At 70.5% G+C, this 18203-nt stretch overlaps 11 protein-coding genes across 11 annotated transcripts; 4 read left to right on the top strand and 7 right to left on the bottom strand.

Annotated features, from left to right (window-relative positions):
- Positions 1-1508: 1508 nt before the first annotated feature.
- On the top strand, positions 1509-1901 carry MICPUCDRAFT_9326 (uncharacterized protein; the record flags this gene model as incomplete). Its single annotated transcript, XM_003062952.1, has 1 exon — positions 1509-1901. A coding segment is annotated over one exon (393 nt), but the record flags the coding sequence as incomplete, so codon positions are not given.
- Positions 1902-2177: 276 nt separating this feature from the next.
- MICPUCDRAFT_52555 (uncharacterized protein) lies at positions 2178-3485 on the bottom strand (the record flags this gene model as incomplete). The annotated part of the gene is made up of 1 exon (XM_003062744.1): positions 2178-3485. One exon carries the CDS (start codon positions 3483-3485, stop codon positions 2178-2180), a length of 1308 nt encoding a protein of 435 aa, XP_003062790.1.
- Positions 3486-3647: 162 nt separating this feature from the next.
- On the top strand, positions 3648-4346 carry MICPUCDRAFT_52554 (uncharacterized protein; the record flags this gene model as incomplete). Its single annotated transcript, XM_003062951.1, has 1 exon — positions 3648-4346. The coding sequence occupies one exon, from the start codon at positions 3648-3650 to the stop codon at positions 4344-4346; it is 699 nt and encodes a 232-aa protein (XP_003062997.1).
- Positions 4347-4980: 634 nt separating this feature from the next.
- On the bottom strand, positions 4981-6078 carry MICPUCDRAFT_42413 (PAF1 complex protein Leo1; the record flags this gene model as incomplete). Its single annotated transcript, XM_003062743.1, has 2 exons — positions 4981-5552; positions 5769-6078. The coding sequence occupies 2 exons, from the start codon at positions 6076-6078 to the stop codon at positions 4981-4983; spliced, it is 882 nt and encodes a 293-aa protein (XP_003062789.1).
- Positions 6079-6255: 177 nt separating this feature from the next.
- MICPUCDRAFT_66757 (uncharacterized protein) lies at positions 6256-7365 on the bottom strand (the record flags this gene model as incomplete). The annotated part of the gene is made up of 1 exon (XM_003062742.1): positions 6256-7365. One exon carries the CDS (start codon positions 7363-7365, stop codon positions 6292-6294), a length of 1074 nt encoding a protein of 357 aa, XP_003062788.1. The 3' UTR covers positions 6256-6291.
- A 229-nt stretch (positions 7366-7594) lies between these two features.
- On the bottom strand, positions 7595-9269 carry MICPUCDRAFT_52551 (uncharacterized protein; the record flags this gene model as incomplete). Its single annotated transcript, XM_003062741.1, has 5 exons — positions 7595-7968; positions 8150-8387; positions 8570-8719; positions 8837-8884; positions 9027-9269. The coding sequence occupies 5 exons, from the start codon at positions 9267-9269 to the stop codon at positions 7595-7597; spliced, it is 1053 nt and encodes a 350-aa protein (XP_003062787.1).
- Positions 9270-9299: 30 nt separating this feature from the next.
- On the bottom strand, positions 9300-11106 carry MICPUCDRAFT_52550 (formamidopyrimidine-dna glycosylase; the record flags this gene model as incomplete). Its single annotated transcript, XM_003062740.1, has 2 exons — positions 9300-10204; positions 10266-11106. The coding sequence occupies 2 exons, from the start codon at positions 11104-11106 to the stop codon at positions 9612-9614; spliced, it is 1434 nt and encodes a 477-aa protein (XP_003062786.1). The 3' UTR covers positions 9300-9611.
- A 236-nt stretch (positions 11107-11342) lies between these two features.
- Positions 11343-13736, top strand: MICPUCDRAFT_52549 (uncharacterized protein; the record flags this gene model as incomplete). Its single annotated transcript, XM_003062950.1, has 1 exon — positions 11343-13736. The coding sequence occupies one exon, from the start codon at positions 11343-11345 to the stop codon at positions 13734-13736; it is 2394 nt and encodes a 797-aa protein (XP_003062996.1).
- Positions 13737-13878: 142 nt separating this feature from the next.
- On the bottom strand, positions 13879-15240 carry MICPUCDRAFT_52548 (uncharacterized protein; the record flags this gene model as incomplete). Its single annotated transcript, XM_003062739.1, has 1 exon — positions 13879-15240. The coding sequence occupies one exon, from the start codon at positions 15238-15240 to the stop codon at positions 13879-13881; it is 1362 nt and encodes a 453-aa protein (XP_003062785.1).
- A 720-nt stretch (positions 15241-15960) lies between these two features.
- On the top strand, positions 15961-17334 carry MICPUCDRAFT_52547 (uncharacterized protein; the record flags this gene model as incomplete). Its single annotated transcript, XM_003062949.1, has 1 exon — positions 15961-17334. One exon carries the CDS (start codon positions 15961-15963, stop codon positions 17332-17334), a length of 1374 nt encoding a protein of 457 aa, XP_003062995.1.
- A 110-nt stretch (positions 17335-17444) lies between these two features.
- Positions 17445-17951, bottom strand: MICPUCDRAFT_42410 (uncharacterized protein; the record flags this gene model as incomplete). Its single annotated transcript, XM_003062738.1, has 1 exon — positions 17445-17951. The coding sequence occupies one exon, from the start codon at positions 17949-17951 to the stop codon at positions 17445-17447; it is 507 nt and encodes a 168-aa protein (XP_003062784.1).
- Positions 17952-18203: the final 252 nt, after the last annotated feature.

The raw sequence follows: 18203 nt of genomic DNA, 5'->3' as shown, positions 1-18203 counted from the left end.
CGCGTCGACGCCGGCGGAGCTCCCGAGGGGCGCGCCCCTCGGGAGTGCGAACGCGAGCGGTCGGTCGGCTGGAAGGGCGGACCCGACCTCTTTCGTTTTTCTTCTCCGAAAGGGTAACATTCCGCGAGCGCGCATGCGGCCGCCCCCCCAGCGCCCCGCGGCCGCGCGCGCCCCCCCGCGCGCGCTGAAACTCATCGCGACGCTCGCGACGCCGGTCCTCGCCGCGCGGTTCTGGTCCGCGGCGTCGCGATGGACGCGCGCGACCCCGACGCGCGGCGACCTCTTCGCGATGATGCCGTCCACGCTCGCCGAGCTCGCGGTGGCCGCGTTCGCAGCGGTCGTCGTCGCCTACGCGCTCCTCCGCGCGCGCGCGGCCGCGGACGAAGAGGACGCCATCGCGCGGAGCCGCCGCGCGCGCATCGAGGCGAGGATCGAGGAGATGTCGAGGGCGGCGTCCGCGAGCGACGGCGGCGGCGCGACGACGACGACGACGACGACGACGACGACGACGCGGAGCACTACAGCTGTGCACAACGCGTGCGACGACCCGACGTGCTTCAGATGTGTCCCGTCGGCGTTCGCGTCGAGGACGCGCGCGAACGCGGCGTCCATCGCGGAAGACGCGACGATGGCTGCCACGCTGTCGTCGGACGTTCGAGCGCACGTGAGAGACGCCGCGAGCGGCGCGGACGGAGGAAGCGCGCCGCCGCCGCTGGGGACGGGCCAGGCGCCGACGGTGTTCGCGATCGCGAACCTTCCGACGACGCCGATTCACGAGCGCGACGGCCGCGGATGCTCGGCGACGGGGAGGTGCTGGTGCGCGCAGCTGTGGGATAAGAAAACGGGCGGGGATCTGGCGTTACTGGAGGAGTACGCGAGCGTGATAACGGACGAAGTCGACGCGTTGGAGTCGAAGCAAGCGTCCGTCGCGAGGTTCGTCCTGGGCCTCGACGGCGGCGGCGGCGATCGCGACGGGGGAGGAGGAGGAGGCAGAATAAACAAAAGCAGACGTCACGCGCGAAGCGGCAGTTTCATCCCGTTCTCCCCCGGCGAGAACGGCAACGTGTACAACCGCGACGGCGAGTGGACGAGGTACGATCTGTACAAGAACGGCGCGGAGACGGTTGGCGCGGCGGTGGACTTTCCGAACACGATGCGCGTGTTGCGTCGGCTAAGGCGCGTTCTCTCATCACACTGGTTCCCGCGCGACCGCGTTCGCGCGGTGAACGCCGTTCCTCGAGGACTTTCTCTCCCGGCGCATCTCTCCGCCCAGGGTCCCTCGGTTTCAATCCTCCCGACACACCTCGACGCCTTTCAACTCCGCTTCTGACGCCTTTGAACTCCACCCCGACGTCGCTTCGAATGATGGAACGGCCCTCAGACACGCCGCGTACCGAGTCCGCGAAGAAGAAGAGGACGCGACCGCGACGCTCTCTTCGGACGACGGCGACGGCGCGCGCGGGCGCCGCGTCGCGCGCGGCGCCCCCGTGCGCTCGAGAGGGTTCCACTTCGGGAGCGCGTACCTCTCTCGGCTCGCGCCCGGGACGACGATCGCGTCGCATCACGGTCCGACGAACGCGCGCGCGCGGTGCCACCTGGGGATTCGCGTGCCGACGCGCGGCGCCGCCGCCGGCGGCGCCGGCGGCGTCTCCCCGGCGTGCGTCTTGAAGGTCGCGGACGAGTCGACGACGTGGCGCGAGGGCGAGGCGCTCCTGTTCGACGACTCGTTCGAGCACCACGCGGAGTATCGCAAACGCGACGACGCGGAATGCGAAGGCGAAGGAGGAGGCGGCGGGAGAAGCCGCGTTGGACCGACGCGCGTCGTGCTCGTCGTCGACTTGTGGCACCCGCGGCTGACGCGCGCGGACCGAGACGCGTTGGGGGTTATGTACCCCGCGGACGAGGAGGACTGGCGAGAGGACGAGAGCTGGCGAGACTCGGACTTCGAGGTCGTGGACTGACGACGACGACGATGATGGCGACGATGGCGACGAAGATGACGACGGCGACGGCGAAGAGCGCGCGAGCAGAGAGAACGCGACGGCGGCGGGGCGCGACTGGAACGCGCGCGCCGACGAACGCGACGAGATGAACAGAACAGAGCGTCCTCTTCCTTCTCTCGAGCAGCGCGGAAGTACTCGCGCACTTCGGATGTACTTTACGTCGCGGCGCTCGCATCACCACGCGCCCAGACGCGCGCGGCGTCGACGCTCCGCGGGCGTCATGGCGGGCGCGACGACGTTGTTCTTCGCGACGATCGCGGCGGCGGCGGCCGTCGCCTCCTCCTCCTCTTCCTCCTCCTCCTCCTCCTCATCTTCCTCTTCCTCCTCTTCTTCTCCCGCCGCCGCCGCCGCGAACGACGCCTCCCACGTCTCCGTCGTCTCCACGACCTTCCACGTCGCCGCCCTCGCGACCCGCCGCGCGTCCATCGCTTCGAGCGCCGCCAGACGCGCCGCGTCGTCGTTCTCGTACTCGTTCGCCGCCGCCGCCGCCGCCTCCGACGCCGCCGCGACCGCCGCCTTCGCGGCCGCGACCGGCGACGCGTCGCTCCCGCCGCGCCCGATCCCGCCTCGCACGCCGAACCCGCCTCTCTCGACGCGCGCGTCGCCTCTCAGGACGACGTCCCATCCCGCCGCCGTCCATCCTTCCGCGTCGAAGGACGCCGCCGCCGCGCACGCGTAGACGCGCCGACGCTTGATCTTTTTCGTGAGCAGCGCGAACGGCCACGCGCTCGCGCTCGCGCCGTACCGCCGCCTCAGCGCGCGGAGGAACTCGTTCCATCGCGCGGTCGTCGAGCTCGCTCCCGCCGCGAGCGACGCGCCGCCCTCCGGGAAGCACGACGCCGGGTGGTCGCGACGCAGCGACGCGAGCGCGTCGTCGAACGCGCGGCGCTTCGTGAGGTGCCCGCGCGCGGGTTTTCGCGCGCCGTCGCCGTCGCCGTCGCCGTCTCCTCGCGCGGTCGCTCGCGCGAGCGCGTCCACGACCGCGTCCGTCTCCACGAACGTGCGCCACATCCCCTCGTACGCGACGGCGGCGTCCACGGTCCGCGCCGCGCGCGCCGCGCCGGTTGACGTTCCGTCTTCGTCCGCGACGGGGAGGACGCCGAAGGCTCGCGCGGGGACGTCGCTCTGCCACAGGACGCCCTCCGCGCGCGACTCGGACCATCCGTATCGACGCGCGAACGACGCGAGCGGGACGACGCGCTCGCCGCCGCGGCCGCGCGCGCCGTTGCCGTTGCCCTCCGCGGCGTGGAACTCGAGGACCGCGCGCGCGACGTCGTCCGTCCGCTCGTCGCGACGACGCGCGTCGGCGTCGGCGTCGCCGCCGTCGGACGAGGCGCCGGGGGGAGACGTTGTGAGATTCGACGACGAGCGCGCGACGACGACGACGCGGCGACGCGCGGCGCGGCGCACGAGCGACGACGCGCGCGCGACGCGACGCGACGCGAACGCCGAGGACGACGACGCGAGCGCGGCAGAAGACATGATGACGAGGGCGCGTGGGGCGGGCGCGCGTCGACGAAGTGACGAGATTCAAATTATTTATCAGTCAAACGACGACAGCTGTGCGATGCGTAGATGCGCGACGACGACGACGACCGTCGTCCCTCTCCATCCCGTCACTCCGACGACGCGCGTCCCGTCCCCATGACGCAGGAGGACGTCCCCGAGGCCGCGGCCGACCCCGTCGCGGCCGATCTCGAGGAGATCCTCGGCGCGCTCGACGCGTCGCTCTCGCGGCGGCCGCCTCGCGTCCCCGACGCCCCCGCGCCCGACCCGGGCGTCACCGCCGAGCTAGAGGCGATGCTGACCGAGCTCGAGAAGAAGGAGGACGCGGCGCGCGCGCTTCCCGCGGAGGAGGAGGCGGAGCTCTACGATTACCAAGACGAGCCGGACGAGTCCATCTCGAACGCGGAGATCGCGGAGGCGCTGTCGAAGACGACGCGGCGCCACCGGAACCGTCGTCTCACGTCGGAGGGCGTCCGACGCACGCTCAGGAACGGCCGGACGCTGTGTCAGAAGCTCGCGCTCGACGGCGTGTGGCGCGACGACGTCGGCGGCGCGCTGCGACCGGACGTCCTCGGCAGGGCGGGCATGCTGCGCGCGTCGTTCGGCTCGGTGAACGGGTTCAGGGCGTGGATCCGGCGTTTAGGCGAGGGGACGAGAGAGACGAGCGCGATGTTGTACGACGCGAGTCCGATGGAGATGGAGTGGTGGGTGCGATGCGGAACGACGGAGGAGGAGAAGCTTCCGGCGGGCGTCGCGGAGATGAGCGACGAGCGTCTGAGGGACGTCGGCGCGGTGGACGAGGCGGAGAGGGATCGGCGCAGGAATCCGTTCCTGTAGGGCTACGTCGCGGTCGAGGGAACGATGTCATGTTCGCACGCGACGCCGCGCGCTCGCGAGTCGTTCTTCGTTCTGTTTATCAATCCGAGTCGCTGTCGATCGCCCTGCCGCGTTTCTTCTTCGCCGAGGGCTCCTCCTCCTCGTCGTCGTCCTCGTCCATCATCTCCTCGTCGTCGTACCCGCCGGGCGCCGCCGCCGCCTTCTCCGCCCCCGCGGCGGCGGCGGCGGCCACCTTGGCCCCCGCCCTCGTCGCTCGCCCCTCCGCCTCCGCGTCGTCGTCCTCGCCGTCGTCCGAGTCTTCCAAAAAGTCCCCGTCCAGGCCCCCGCCGGCGTCTCGCGCGTCGTAGTAATCGTCCCGCATCGACCGCTTGTACCCCCCCTTGCCCATCGCCGCCTTCTGCTTCTTCGCGAGCGTCGCGCGCTCCTTCTCGATCCGCAGCGCCTCTCGCTCCTCCGCCTCCTTATCCTTCTCCGGGTTGTGAATCTTGACGAACGACTGAGGGTCGTTCCATACGAAGCGACGTCGGGGTGGAGTTGAAAGGCGTCAGATGGAGTTGAAAGGCGTCGAGGGTGGGGATTGAAACCGAGGGATGAGCGGAGAGATGCGCCGGGAAAAGTCCTTAAGGAACGGCGTTCACCACGCCGACGCGGTCGTACGGGAACCAGTGTGAGGAGAACGCGCCTGAACCTTTTTGGACTTGACGTGCCTGGCGTCGACGCGCCGCGTCAGCCGCGAGTGCGTCGCGCTGTCGAGGTTCCTCGGCGCCATCTGCAACCGCGACTCGATGTGCTTCACCCCTTGCAACACCCCGGGGTGCCGCGCGTACACGTACTGATGCTCCCCGCTCATGTCCGTCTCCGTCACGCGCAGCACCTCCTCGCCGATGTGCAGCGTGAGACTCCCGTCGCTCCAACGCACGAACTTGGCGTTGGATTCGATCTTCGGCTCTCCGTCCTCCCCCATCACCTGCTTCCCGTCCTCGTCCAGCACGTGGCGCCATCGGATGACGTTGTGCACGTCCGCGGGGCGCGTCTCCGTGGTCCCGTCCGCGTGCGTGATCGTCTCCGTCTCGAGCTGGAACGTCTTTGGGTCGTACGGCTGCGGTTCCACGCGGCACACGTTGGTCTGCTTGAAGATCTTCGCGGTCACGCCCTCCGGGATCGGATCGATGTACGGGACGTCGATGTGCAAGTCCGGCGCGGGCTCTGCGGTGTTGGGGACGGAGGGTGGATCGCGTCAGCGCGGGCGTGGGGGTGGGCGTGGGGGTGGGCGCGATGCGGTCCTCGCAGACGCGCTCCTTCCCGCGGGGGCGGCGACGATCGCGATCGATCCGCGCGGCGAGGGGAGGAAAGATGCTGGATGATGCGCGCGCGCCCTAAAATCGATCGGTCGATCGGTCGATCCGTCGAGAGGGCGCGCACCCGGCTTCTCGTCGTCCGAGTCGCTTCCCGCCGCGTCCGGGTCCTCGAGCGAGCTCCGGAACGCGGGCTTCTCCGCGACGACGTCGCCGCCCAGCGAGCCGTCGTCGTCGCTCGCGTCGCCGCCCGCGTCGTCGTCGTCGTCGTCGTCGTCGACCGCCCCGAGCGCGGCGGCGAACGCGGCCTTCTTCGCGGCGGTCGCCCGCAGCTCCGCCTTGGTCGGCTTCGCCGCGGCCGCGGGGGCGGCGGCGTCCGCGTCGGAGTCCGAGTCGGAGTCCCCGAACACGTTTTTGATGAGGTCGGCGGTCGCCATCGTGCGATGGGCGGGGGCGCGCGCGCGGATGGTTGCAGGTCGATTCCGCGGGGGGCAAGTCGCGAAGACTCTTCTGGAGGCCGGCGCCGGCAACAGAACGATGACGCCGCGATCGAGTGCACTCGAATTTGACCGAGATTCTCGATCGAGGACGAACCTTTTGAAAGGCAAATCGTGGAATAGATGTACGATCAAATATTATTCGCTCTTCTCTCACTTCACGAACGTCGTGCTGATCGTCCCGTCCGCCGCCACGCTCACCGGGTACGTCGGCAGCGGCACCGGCGTCTCCTTTGACTTGAGCGCCCCGAGCACGCTCTTGATCGGGTTCCCCCCGCCCGGGCACCACTTAAGCGCGTCGCGTACGAGCGAATGAACGTCGGGGTGGAGTTCAAAGGCGTCAGATGGAGTTGAAAGGCAACATCGCGGTGTGTCGGGATCGAACGCGAGGGGTGATGGGCGCAGAGACGCGCCGGGAGAGAAAGTCCTCAAGGAACGGCGTTCACCACGCGAACGCGGTCGTATGGGGACGAGTGTGTAGAATAGAGAACGCGCCTTGATCACGTCGCCCGTCGTGAGGTCGTACTCGGTGCCGTCGAGCGGCACGCGAATCGCCGGCCCGGCCGGCCCGAAGAACAGCTCGCCGTCGATCATCGGGTACTGATACGCCGTGCTGTTGCACGGGATGCAAAACACCTGGTCCGTCTCCGCGTACTTGACGAGGAGGAAGTTACCGTTGGCGAGCTCGAGAAGCTTGATGGGCTTCGACGCGAAATCCGTCTTCGCGTCGCCGACCACTATCCAGTTCTTTCCCTTGGACGACGCCTTCCCGAGGCCTCCCTCCAAGCTCGCGGCCATGCTGGCGCTGCCCTTTGGCGCGCGGCCGGCGCCGTCGAACGTCGCCGCCTTGTCCGCGGCGGCCGCGGCGCGCTTCTCCTTTTTCTTCTTCGACGTCGTCTCGTCGTCCTCGCCGTCGATGACTCGGCCGAGCATCCCCTTGCGGCCGCGCGCGACGACGCCGTCGCGCGGGCGCGCGGAGGCGGCGTCGGCGTCGGCGCGCGTCGCCATCGCCATCGCCATCGCGGCGGCGGCGCCGCGAGGGAGCGCCGCGAGGGCGACGACGGACGGGCCGCCCGGGCGCCGGCGCGACGACGCGCGATGCGCGGCGCCGATCGCGCGATGATGACGAGGCGCCGACGCGGAAGACGCGCGCGCGGCGCGGTCGACGCGCGGCGCGGTCGACGCGCGCGCGGCGGCGGGCGCGCGCGTCGTCGTCGTCATCATCATCTCGACGACGACGAGGTCGCGGGGACGGGGAGAGGAAGCGGACGGCGGCGGCGCGCGACGCGAGCGCGCTTTCGGATATGATGGACGACGCGCGAACGCGGCCACGTGGCGCCCGCAACCGGCGGTGTCGAGCAGAGCGCGAGCGAGCGCGCGTCAGTTCACTTGATGAGCAAAAGCCGCGCGAACGGTCTACCGATGGACACTCGCGTCCATCGAACGTCTCGCGTCGTCACGCGTCTATGTCGTTCATCCCTCCCCCTCCCCCGCCGTCGCCGTCGCCGTCGCCCCCCCGCGCCCCCGGCTCGCCCCCGCCCCCGCCCCCGCCGTTGATGTCCTCGTATCCCTCCGCCTCCGCCGCGCGGGTGATGGCGACGGCGCGCGCGCTTCGGTCGTACGCGCCCGCGTCCGCCTCCATCTCCGTCACCTCCACGCCCTCGCCCGGCTTGAACGCGCTCAGGCCCCCGGGGTCGATCACGATGAACGTCGCCGGGATCTCGAGGTCTAACACCTTTCGAAGCGCGTCGCACGTGTCCTGGATCCCCTGGCGCTCCGCCGCCGCCGCGGGGTCGTCCGCGGCGTCGCCGATCTGTTCCACGTGACGCTCTGAGGTTCGACGTCGGGGTGGAGTTGAAAGGCGTCAGAAGCGGAGTTGAAAGGTATCGTATGGGTCGGGGATTGAAACCGAGGTGTGGGCTGAGAGATACGCCGGGGTTAAAAGTCCTTAAGGATCGGCGTTCACCACGCGAACGGGGTCGTACGGGGACCAGTGTGAGATAGAACGCACCCAAATTGAAGATGGACGCGCCGACGTGGTTGTACACCGAGTCGACGCGACGCTTGTGATCCGCGCCGATCTCGAACTCGAGCTCGGGGATCTCCACGAACGCGCCCGGATGGAGCATCAGCACGCGCCACAGGTCCGCCCTGGACTTGATCTGCAGCACGAGCCGCTGCGGGCGGCACTGGTCCGCGGGCGGGTCGGGGATGACGCGAAAGACGTCGCGCCAGAGCCCGGGCTGGAGCTCTGAGGGTCGTCGCCCATACGAAGCGACGTCGGGGTGGAGTTGAAAGGCGTCAGAAGCGGAGTTGAAAGGCGTCGAGGTGTGTCGGGATCGAAACCGAGGGACCCTGGGCGGAGAGATGCGCCGGGAAGTAAAGTCCTCAACGAACGGCGTGCACCGCGCCGACGCGGTCGTACGGGGACCAGTGTGAGATAGAACGCGCCTGACTCCTGGTTGTCCGTCTCGATGTGCGGCAGCGCGCCGATGAACGTCTTGAAGTCCGCCTTGAGCGCGTCCTCGAACTCGTCCACGTCCTCGTACCCGAGCTCGTCCGCGAGCATGTTGCAGATGCCCTGTGGACGCGCGCGGGCGGGGGACGGACGTCAGAGAGAGAGGGAGGGAAACGAAACCTAGGGTTCCGGCGAGCGAGGACGACGGCGGGGCGGAGCGGGGCGCGTCGCGTCACGCACGTGCATGGGAAGCCACTTCCCCGGCTGCGTCCGGTAGATGAGCTCGAGCTGCGGGAGGAGGAGGAGGAGGACGCGATGTCAGCGGACGGGGGAGGACGGCGCGCGGACGGACGAGGAGGACGTTCGACGGAGGGCGCGAAGAAGATCGATCGGAACGAACGAACGAACGACGGACGCGACGCGCCTCGACGATGATGCGCTCCATCTCTTGGTGCGAGATGTCGATCTTGAACGAGTCGAGCATCTCGCTCCCGAAGTTCTCCGCGTCGACGTTCGCGAGGTCTTTCTTGTCCGCGACCATGGCGTCCGTCCGCGCTGCGGCTGCGTGGGCGGCGGCGCGCGCGGCGGAAGTGACGACGAGCGAAACGCGCGACGAGTAACGATGACGCGCGGAACTTTTCCACAGATGCTTGACACTGCACGAGATCGGCATTCTCATCATCACTTCGTCCGCCGCGGCCGCGTCGCGCGCGCCTCCGGGGTGACCGGCGCGAGCGCCTTCCCCGCTCTTCCCCGCTTCTTCCCACCCTTCGCGGCGACAACTCTCTCTCTCTCCCCCCGCACGACCGCCCTCGACGCGTCGTCCTCCAGCGCGACGTGCTCCACGTTTCTCTTCTCGCCCGCGTTCGCCTTGTCCCGCACCGCGTCCGCCTCAGGGCCATTCCATACAAAGCGAAGTCGGGGTGGAGTTCAGAGGCGTCAGTTGAAGTTGAAAGGCGTCGAGGGCGGGGATTGAAAGCGAGGGCTGGGCGGAGAGATGCGCCGGGAAAAGTCCTTAAGGAATGGCGTTCACCACGCCGACGGGGTCGTATGGGGACCAGTGTGTAGAACGCACCTCACTTCGCATCGCGAGCCCTCGCGTCCCCGGCGTCGGCGTCCGCGGCGACTCGGAGGTCTTCGCGACCACCACCTTGACGCGCATCTCGGTGTTGGTGTTCTTCGTCGGCGTCGACCGCGCGACGGTTGACGTTCCGTCTTCCTCCTCCTTCTTCGCCGCGCGGAGGAGCGCGGCGACGGCGGCGACGAGCTCCGGCTTTTTCGCCGAAGCCGAGACGACGGCCTTCTCTGAGTCGCTCCCCGCCGCGAGGATCTCTCTCAGCGCCTTCACGGTCATCTTGGACGGATCCGACGCCGCGGTCGCGCCGCTGTCCGGCGCGCAGTGCGACACGAACGGCACGTGCTCGCGAACGACCTTCTTCGCCGCGGCCCTCTTCTTCGCTCCGGCTCCGGATGATGGATTCGCGACTGAGGGCCGTTCCATACGAGCGAACGTCGGGGTGGAGTTGAAAGGCGTCAGTTGGAGTTGAAAGGCGCCGAGGACGGGGATTGAAAGCGGGGGGTGGGCGGAGAGATGCGCCGGGCAAAGTCCTTAAGGATCGGCGTCCACCTCGCCGACGCGGTCGTATGGGGACCAGTGTATAGAACGCACCTGACGATCTCGATTCGATCAACTTTTGACAGCTCCCGCCGCAGCAGTACACGGTCCGGTTGGCCATCTCCCACGTCAACACCTTCCCGCCGCACCGCCCGCACGACGACTGGTTGTACACGTACCGTCGCGTCCACGGCTCGCCCAAAACCAGCGCCTCCTCTGGGTCCACGGTCAGGATGCTGCCCGTGGAGTACCCGCGTTGGAGGAGCTCGACCGAGTGCCGCCAGAGCGAATCGAACACGCCGCGGTCGAGGTCGCGGCACGGTTGCTCCGGATGCACGCCAGCCTTGAAGAGGATCTCCGCGCGGTAGATGTTCCCCACGCCCGCGAACATCGACTGGTCCATCAACGCGAGCCCGACGGACTTGCGCGACGCCGTGAACTTCTCCCACAGCGTATCCGCGCACGCGTCCTCGCGCAGCGGGTCTTGCCCGAGCGCGACGCGCTTCGCCTCGAACCCCGACTCGTCCATGAGGTCGACGACCATCGCGCTGAGCATCGCGACGCGGCCGTGGCCCTCGAGCTTGAGGCGCGTCGTCGGCGTCGCCGCGGGCGGGTCCGACGCCGCGTGCACGCTGAAGCGGCCGCTCATGCCGAAGTGCACGTGCATCACGTGATGACCGTGCCTCTCGGATCCTCCTCCTCTTCCTCCTTCTCCGCGGTCGAAGAAGTAGAAGAGATTCTTGCCGATCGCCTCGACGCGCGCGAGCGCCTTGTCGTCGATCGCGCGCGCGCCGTCGACGAATCGCCCGTTCGGGGACGACGCCTTGAACTTCTTTCCGACGAGCGCGCGCCTGTGCGCTTGCGCGACTCTGTGCACGCCGTGGCCTTCGACCATGACGGTCGAGCGGGGAGGGGGGGGGCGAGGAGGCGCGCGCGGGCGGGGGCGAGGACGCGCGCGGGCGATCTCTGAATGTCGACGTCACGGCGGGCGAACTCCGACACCGGGCTGTGTCGGCCGACCGCCGCGCGACGAAACGGCACCGAAAAAGCCACCGAAAAGCGAAAAACGACCGTTTGTGGCTAAAGCGTTCGCACTCACCACTCGCGCGCCCCGTCCGACGCGCGCGCTCGATGGCCGGGTACAACCCTCTGAACCCGTACGGGCTCTCGGGCGGCGGCGGCGTCGGCGCGCGGCCGACGTCCGCCGCGCGCGGCGGCGGCGGCGGCGGCGGCGGTCGACCCGCGGACGACGAAGCGCTCGCCGCCGCGGACGAATTGCTCGCGCGATACTCCGCTCGACCCGGGACCGCGTCGCGTCCGTCGTCCGGCGGCGCGCGGCCGTCCACCGCGGGCGGCCGCCGCGCCGCGGCGCCGCCGCCCGCGACGACGCGCGTCGCGATGAACCGCTTCTCCGTCGACGACAGCCTCGACGGCAGCCTCGACGACGGCGTCGAGATCTCGTTCGATCACAGCCCAAGCCCGCGCGATCGCAGCGGTCGCGACGACGACGGCGTTTTCGCGTCGGACGACGGGTCGTTCGTCGTGGACGACGACGACAGCACGGACGCGTCCATCGACTTCTACGACGGCGACGCCGGCGTCGTGAACACGTCGCGACCGCAGACCGCGCGGCCGGGGTCGTCGCGCGGCGGCGGCGCGGGGACGGGGACGGGGACGGGGACGGGGACGGGGCCGCCGCCGCCGCCGCGCCTCTCGGACGACGACCGCGCGGACTCGTTCGAGTTCTCGCGGTCCTTCGCCTCCTTCGCGGACGACGACGACGACGACCCTCCGTCCATCGCGTTCCACGACGCGGACGCCTTCCCCGCGAGCGCTCCGGCGGCGCCGGCGGCGCCGGCGGCGACGCGCCGACCGGGCACCGCGGCGGGCGGCGCGAGGCCGGCGAGCGCGAAGGGACGCCCGAGGAGCGCGCCGAGAGCCGACTTCGTGCGATCGGCGTCGCCGCCGCGCGCCGCCGCCACCGCCGCGACGGCGGCGCCGTGGGCGGGCGCGTTCGAGTCCGATTCCGTCGACGGCGGATTCGACGCGCGCGGCGACTCGGTGGCGTACGAGAACGAGTCGTTCGAGCGCGTTAGCGACGACGACGACGACGACGACGACGACGACGACGACGCGGAACGCTCGCGAGACTCGCGTCGTTCGCGACGGTCGTCCGGGGGAAGCCTCCGCGAAGAGACCCCCCGCGGCGGCCCCCCCGCGGCGGCTCGACACGGTCGCGAAGAGAGCATGGACGCCGGCGACGCGACGGAGGCGTTGCACGCGATGCTCTCGCGGAACGACCCGCTCAGCGCGATGCGCGCGGAGAGAGCGAAGGCGTCGGAGGAGAGACCCGCGTCGCCGTCCCCCGCGAAGGACGACGCGGAGGACGCGACGGAGGCTCTGCACGCGATGCTGTCCGCGAACGACCCCGTCGCGACCCTCCGCGCGCGGCTGGCGAGGTCGCGGTCGGGGTCCCCCGCCGAGGGAGGCGGCGCGCGGCTGAGCATCTACGACGACGACGACGACGACGGGAGGTCCGTCTCCTCCGCGTCGTCCGAGGTCGCGTCCGACGACGGCGGTTACCGAGCATCCTCGCCGATGAACGTCTCCGTCGCCGCGTCCGAGGTCCCGACCGAGGGCGCGCCGTCGCCGTCGCCGAGGAGGGACGACCGCGGGAATCAAATAGCGCTCAGCGCGCTTTCGCCCGACGCGTCCCCGCGTCGCGCGCGAGAGCCCGAGCGCGCCGCCGCGAGACGACGCCGCGACGACGAGCGACGAGAGGGGGAACGACGACGACAGCGGCGGCTGGGGAACAGCGCGGAGGACGAGCGCGACGCGCGGACGCTGCTCGAGAGCGTCCGCGCGATGCGCGCGGGGGAGCCGCCGTCGGAGGACGCCGCGAGCTTGTTGGCGTCGCTCATGCGACGCGCGGGGATGGGAGGGGAGGGCGGCGGCGGCGCGGCGGGGATGAAGCCGTTCGCGTACGCGCCCCGGGCGGGAGTCATGGGCGGCGGCGGCGCAGGAGACGGAGGCGAGGAGAAACAAAGAGAGACGACGACGACGACGCCGTCGTTGGCGTCGTTGCGGCTGCCCGTCCGCGAGCCGCCGCCGTCGGACGACGCCGAAACCCGACGGCGCGAGAGGGAGCGCGAGAAGGGGTGGGCGAAGTATCTCTCCGGGCGCGGCGAGTACCCGGGGAGCGGGAACGGCGAGCCTCGAGGCGGGCACGGCGGCGTCGACGTCGACGACGAGGCGACCGCGTGGGGCGACGACGGCCACGGCGGAGGCGGAGGCGGGTCCGGATTCGGGCTCGGGCTCGGGCTCGCGGGTTCGTCGCGCGTCGCGGGCCCTCCGGAGCTCCCCCCCGACGTCGCGTGGGCGGCGGCGGCGCAGATGCAGAGCGTGGACGGACTGCTCCGTGCGCAGGTGGCGGCGATGCGGATCCGCCTGCGCACGAGCGTGAGGCGCGCGGAGGCGATGCGCATCACGAGCCACTTCCCGCGAGAGCAGAAGCAGCGTCGGTGACGCGCGCGGTCGCGACGTGAACGATATACGGATCATTCCCGCGAGTCGTTTTCACTGAGTATTCTTTTTCTTCTTCCTTTCCTCGGCATCGCACGCGTCGTGGATCCTATTCGACTACTGCATGTACTCGTCGTCGTCTCCTCTACGCGGCCGCGGTCGCGTCCGCTTCCGACGCCTCGAACGGCGCGTGCCTCCACTCGAACGACAACAGCGCGTGCCCGGCTTCTTTCCCATCCACATCGTACAACGCGAACTCCTTCGTCACCGGCGCCGCCCTGAGCACCTCGCGGACGACCAGCCCGGACATGCACAGCGTCTTCCTCGACGTCGACCCGCGAGGGGCCCGGAGGTTGTCGTCGTCGTCGCGCGCTTTCGCGTGCTCCGCGCACCCCGACGCGAGTTTCAAACGCAGAGATCCCCCTCTCTTCTCATCCGCGGGGAGCGCGAACGTCATCCCTTGATTGAACGTCACCGTGTTCTTCCCCGCCGCGATGGACGCCGCCGACCCGGGCTTCTCGTCGTGGTAGTCCAGGTACTTCGTCCGCGTGGTCCCGCGGACGATCCGCTCGCCGTCGCCGAGCGCGTCGCACTCGATCTTCAGCGCGAATCTCGCGGCGACGTCGGCGTCTCTCAACGCGTCCGCGTCGTCCCTCCACCGCTCCTCGGCTTCTTCTCTCGCGTCCAGCGACGCTCGGCGCGCGATGAAGTCCGCGACGCGGCATCCGAGGACGTTGACGCGGAGCTCGCCGGGCTGTCGCAGCCGCCGCGACGCTTTCGCTCTCGAGAGGACGCGTTTCGCGGAGACGACGGCGGCGATGGCGTCGGACGACGGCGACCGCGGCGGCGACGCGAGAACGTCAATCGTCGCGAGATTCGAACCGTCGCCGATCACTTCCGCTTCTCCTCTCTCCGCGCGCGTCACCACCTCGGTCATCATCGCGTCCGCGTCGTCGCGCGCGGGCGACTCGTACGGCTCGACCTCGGACGACGCGTTGGCGGTCGCGGCGGACCGAGTCGGAAAGAGATTTTTCTTCGCGCGCCGCGCGGGCGGGCGCGGCGCCGCCGCCGCGTCGACGCCGCTCGCGGGCGTGACCTTGGCGGAGTCGGTCATCTTCGCGCCGCGCGGGGGCGTCGCGGCGCCGTCGACGTCGAGCGCGCGCGGCTGCTCCGACGCGAGTTTCGCCGCGGCGGCGTCCGCGTCGTCGTCGTCGTCGTCGTCTCGTCGCTTCGCATCATTCTTCCTCCTCTTCGCGAGGAGGACGACGACCGCCGCGAGCGCGACGCCGCCGAGGACGGCGTGGTTGGCGCGCCGCGCGCGCGACACCGCGGCCTCGTCGCTCTCGCTCAGGTCGCGCGCGGTCACGACCTGCGGCGGCTTCGGCGGGAACCGCGCCGTTTCGCGCGTCGGCGTCGTCGTCGTCGTCGTCGTCGTCGTCGTCGACGCCGTCGTCGACGCCGAGACGTCGCGTCCGACGCGCGTCCAGGTCCGACGTCGCGTCGCCATCGCGTCGTCGGGCGGGTACGCGCTCGAAGCCGTCGGGCGATAGGACGCGCCGCGCGCGATGTGCGTCCGCGTCGCCGCGTCCTCGGAGGAAGGCGGTCGCGGCGCGCGCGCGCGTGTCGCCGCGCCGTCGCCGTCGCCGCCGCGCGACCTCGAGGCGGCAGATCGTCGTCGCGTCTTCCGAGACGCGACGACCGCGGGCGCGAGCGCGCGTCGGAGTTTCCCCCCGAGCGACTCCGCGAAGCGCGCGAACGCGTTGGTCGGGTCTCTCGCGCTCGCGGACGACGTCGCGCCGCGCGGCGTCGCGCGATGCGTTGCGTCGCGACGCGCGCGCGACGACGTCGACGCCTGCGGAGCGCGAGACGGGGCGGCGTCAGCGGGGGGAAGACGATGAATGAGAGCGCGAACGAACATCCCGAAACGGAGAGACGCCTCGAGGGGGAGGAAGGGGTGGGAATCGCGCACCGCGTCTCCTAGAACGCCGCCGCGCTCGCGCGCGCGAAGCGAGCGTTCGGTCATGCGCGCGGTGGAGAGGTCTCGTCGCACGCGCGCGCGTCAGCGCGCGCGCGCGTTTGTGTCTTCAACAGCCCAACCACCGTGCTGTCGTAAAAGCAAATTTGCATTTACATTTCCGCGCGAACAGCCGAATGACAGGGTGTGCGGGTCAAGGGTGCGGGTTTAAGGGCTCGGGAGAATACTTTTTTGCAATATTTTGCTGACCAAATGCTCATGCGCAATATTCGATATTATGCTGCTCTGCCGACCCCGGACGGCATCCCAATTATTGTGACCACAGGCCGCCACATTGTTTGGGGCCTCCGGTTCGTCGGACGTCGAGAACGCCGCGCGCGCGACGCGGGCATCATGAGCGAGCCCGTCCCCGAGGCGGTCGTCCCCGAGGCGGTCGTCCCCGAGGCGGTCGCGCCCGAGGCGGTCGTCCCCGAGGCGGTCGAGGCGGCGTCCGAGCGCGAGGGCGAGGGCGAGGGAACGAAAACCCCTCCGTCGAATCCCACCCCGCCGGAGGGGGAGGGACCAGGACCCGCGGCGGACGACGGGGACGCGGCGACGACGTCGGCGGCGGCCGCACCGATCGAGCGCGAGGAGGACGCGCCGAAACCTGAGGCCGCGACGCCCGCGCCCGCGGAGGAGGAGAAGGAGGCATTGGAGGAGGAGGAGGAGGGCTCGGACGCGATTCCCGCGCGCGACGCGACGCGCGCGGACGAAGCAGACGCGGAGGCGACGACCGAATCGACCGCGCCGCCTCCCGCGCCCGCGCCGGAGCCCGCGCCGGAGCCCGCGCCCGCGCCCGAGGCGACGACGACGACGGACGCCGCGACGCCGAGACCGAAGGCGGCGTCGCCGACGAGACCGACCAAGCCGCCGCCGACGACGACGACGACGACGACGCCGCGGAAACAGACGCGTCATCATCGTTCGCCGCCGTCGACGGCGGTCAAACCGCGCAGCTCCTCCGGGTACGCCGCGCCCGGGCACACGTACGTCCTCGACGTCGACGGCGGCGACGCGGGCGCGGGCGGGAGCCCGAGCGCGAGCCCGAGCCCGCGCGGGGGCGGGCGGAGCCCGAGCGGCGGCAGAGCGCGCGCGGCGCCGGAGAGCCCCCGGTTGGGGCGACAACACGGGAACCCGCGCGGAGGGTTCTCTCCTCAGCCTGGGGGGGGCGGCGCCGGCGCGTTCGCGGTCGCGCCGACGAACGGATCGCCGCGGACTTCACGACGGGACGGGGAGAGGCAAATGCGCGAGCTTCTCGCGTCCGTCGCGAACGGAGCGCCGACGTCGCCGACGCGTTCGCCTGTCGCCGCCGGCGTCGTCGCGCTGACGACGGCGCGGCGACGCGCGCCCGGCGGCGGGGTCGATCGACATCGACGGTCGCCGCCGTCGCCGAGCGACGACGCGGGGGTCGCGCGCCGCGATGGGGGGCGAGGGATCGACGGGTCCCGGGCGGGCCCCTTCGAGGACCTCGCGGACCTCGTCGCGGGGACGCGGCTGGCGGGGGAGTCGCGGAGGAAGTCGACGTCCAAGGAAGAAGAGCTCGGGTTCGACTTGTACTACGGCGTGGGCGTGATAAGTCCGAAGTGAGGCGAAGAGAGGTCGGTACGTGTACACCACCGCGGTACCGTAGCACCGCATAACATACTGTATGTATTTTACTCCGAGCGTCGTCCGTCGCGGCTCACGGTACGCGTACGTCATCGATCCTCGGGCTCGAGCTTGAACGAGAACGCTTCCCCTTCTTCACCCCCGCCCCCCCACCCCCCCCCCATCGTCGACCCGTCCCTCTCGCACGCCTCGCACACGTTCTCGTACGGCGCTCTCATCCGCACGACGTCGCGTATCAACCCCGTCAGGTCGCACTCTTCGCGGTGCCGCGGGAACGGGATCACCTCCGTCTCGCCGCTCGAGTCGAGCTCGTTCGCGTTCTCGTCGAGCCACGCCTTGACGTCGACGCCCTCGACGCGCTGCATCGTCGGCGCGCCGCACACCTCGCACGCGACCGCGATGACGGCGTCGACGGAGCCGTCGATGAAGAAGCCGTGACCGACGGGCGCGACGGTGGCGCGGAACGTCGCGCCCGTCTCCTCCGTCGCGTCGTCGTCGTCGTCGTCGTCGTCGTCGTCGTCCGTCGATCTTCTCGCGCCGCCGCCGCCGCGCCGTCGCCGTCGCCGCGGCGGGTTCAGCTCGTCGTGCTCGTCCATCCCCAGCGAGTGCACGTCCGCCTCGATCGTTATCGGCCACGGCGGGCGCTCGTCCAAGTTCTTGAACTGCCCGCGACGGACGACGAGCTCGACCTTTCGATCGCGGCGTCGGCGCCGGCTCGACGACGACGACCGCCCCGACGGCGACGCCGCGGCGGCGTCGCGCGAGGCACAGGGGACGCGCGACGACGACGACGACGACGACGCCGCTCGTTACGACGACGCGCGCGACGCGACGACGTCGAGAAGACG

The sequence above is a fragment of the Micromonas pusilla genome (genome assembly GCF_000151265.4).
Source record: "Micromonas pusilla CCMP1545 genomic scaffold MICPUCscaffold_13, whole genome shotgun sequence".
Taxonomy (NCBI): domain Eukaryota; kingdom Viridiplantae; phylum Chlorophyta; class Mamiellophyceae; order Mamiellales; family Mamiellaceae; genus Micromonas; species Micromonas pusilla.
This window is presented reverse-complemented; position numbering and strand designations above follow the sequence as displayed.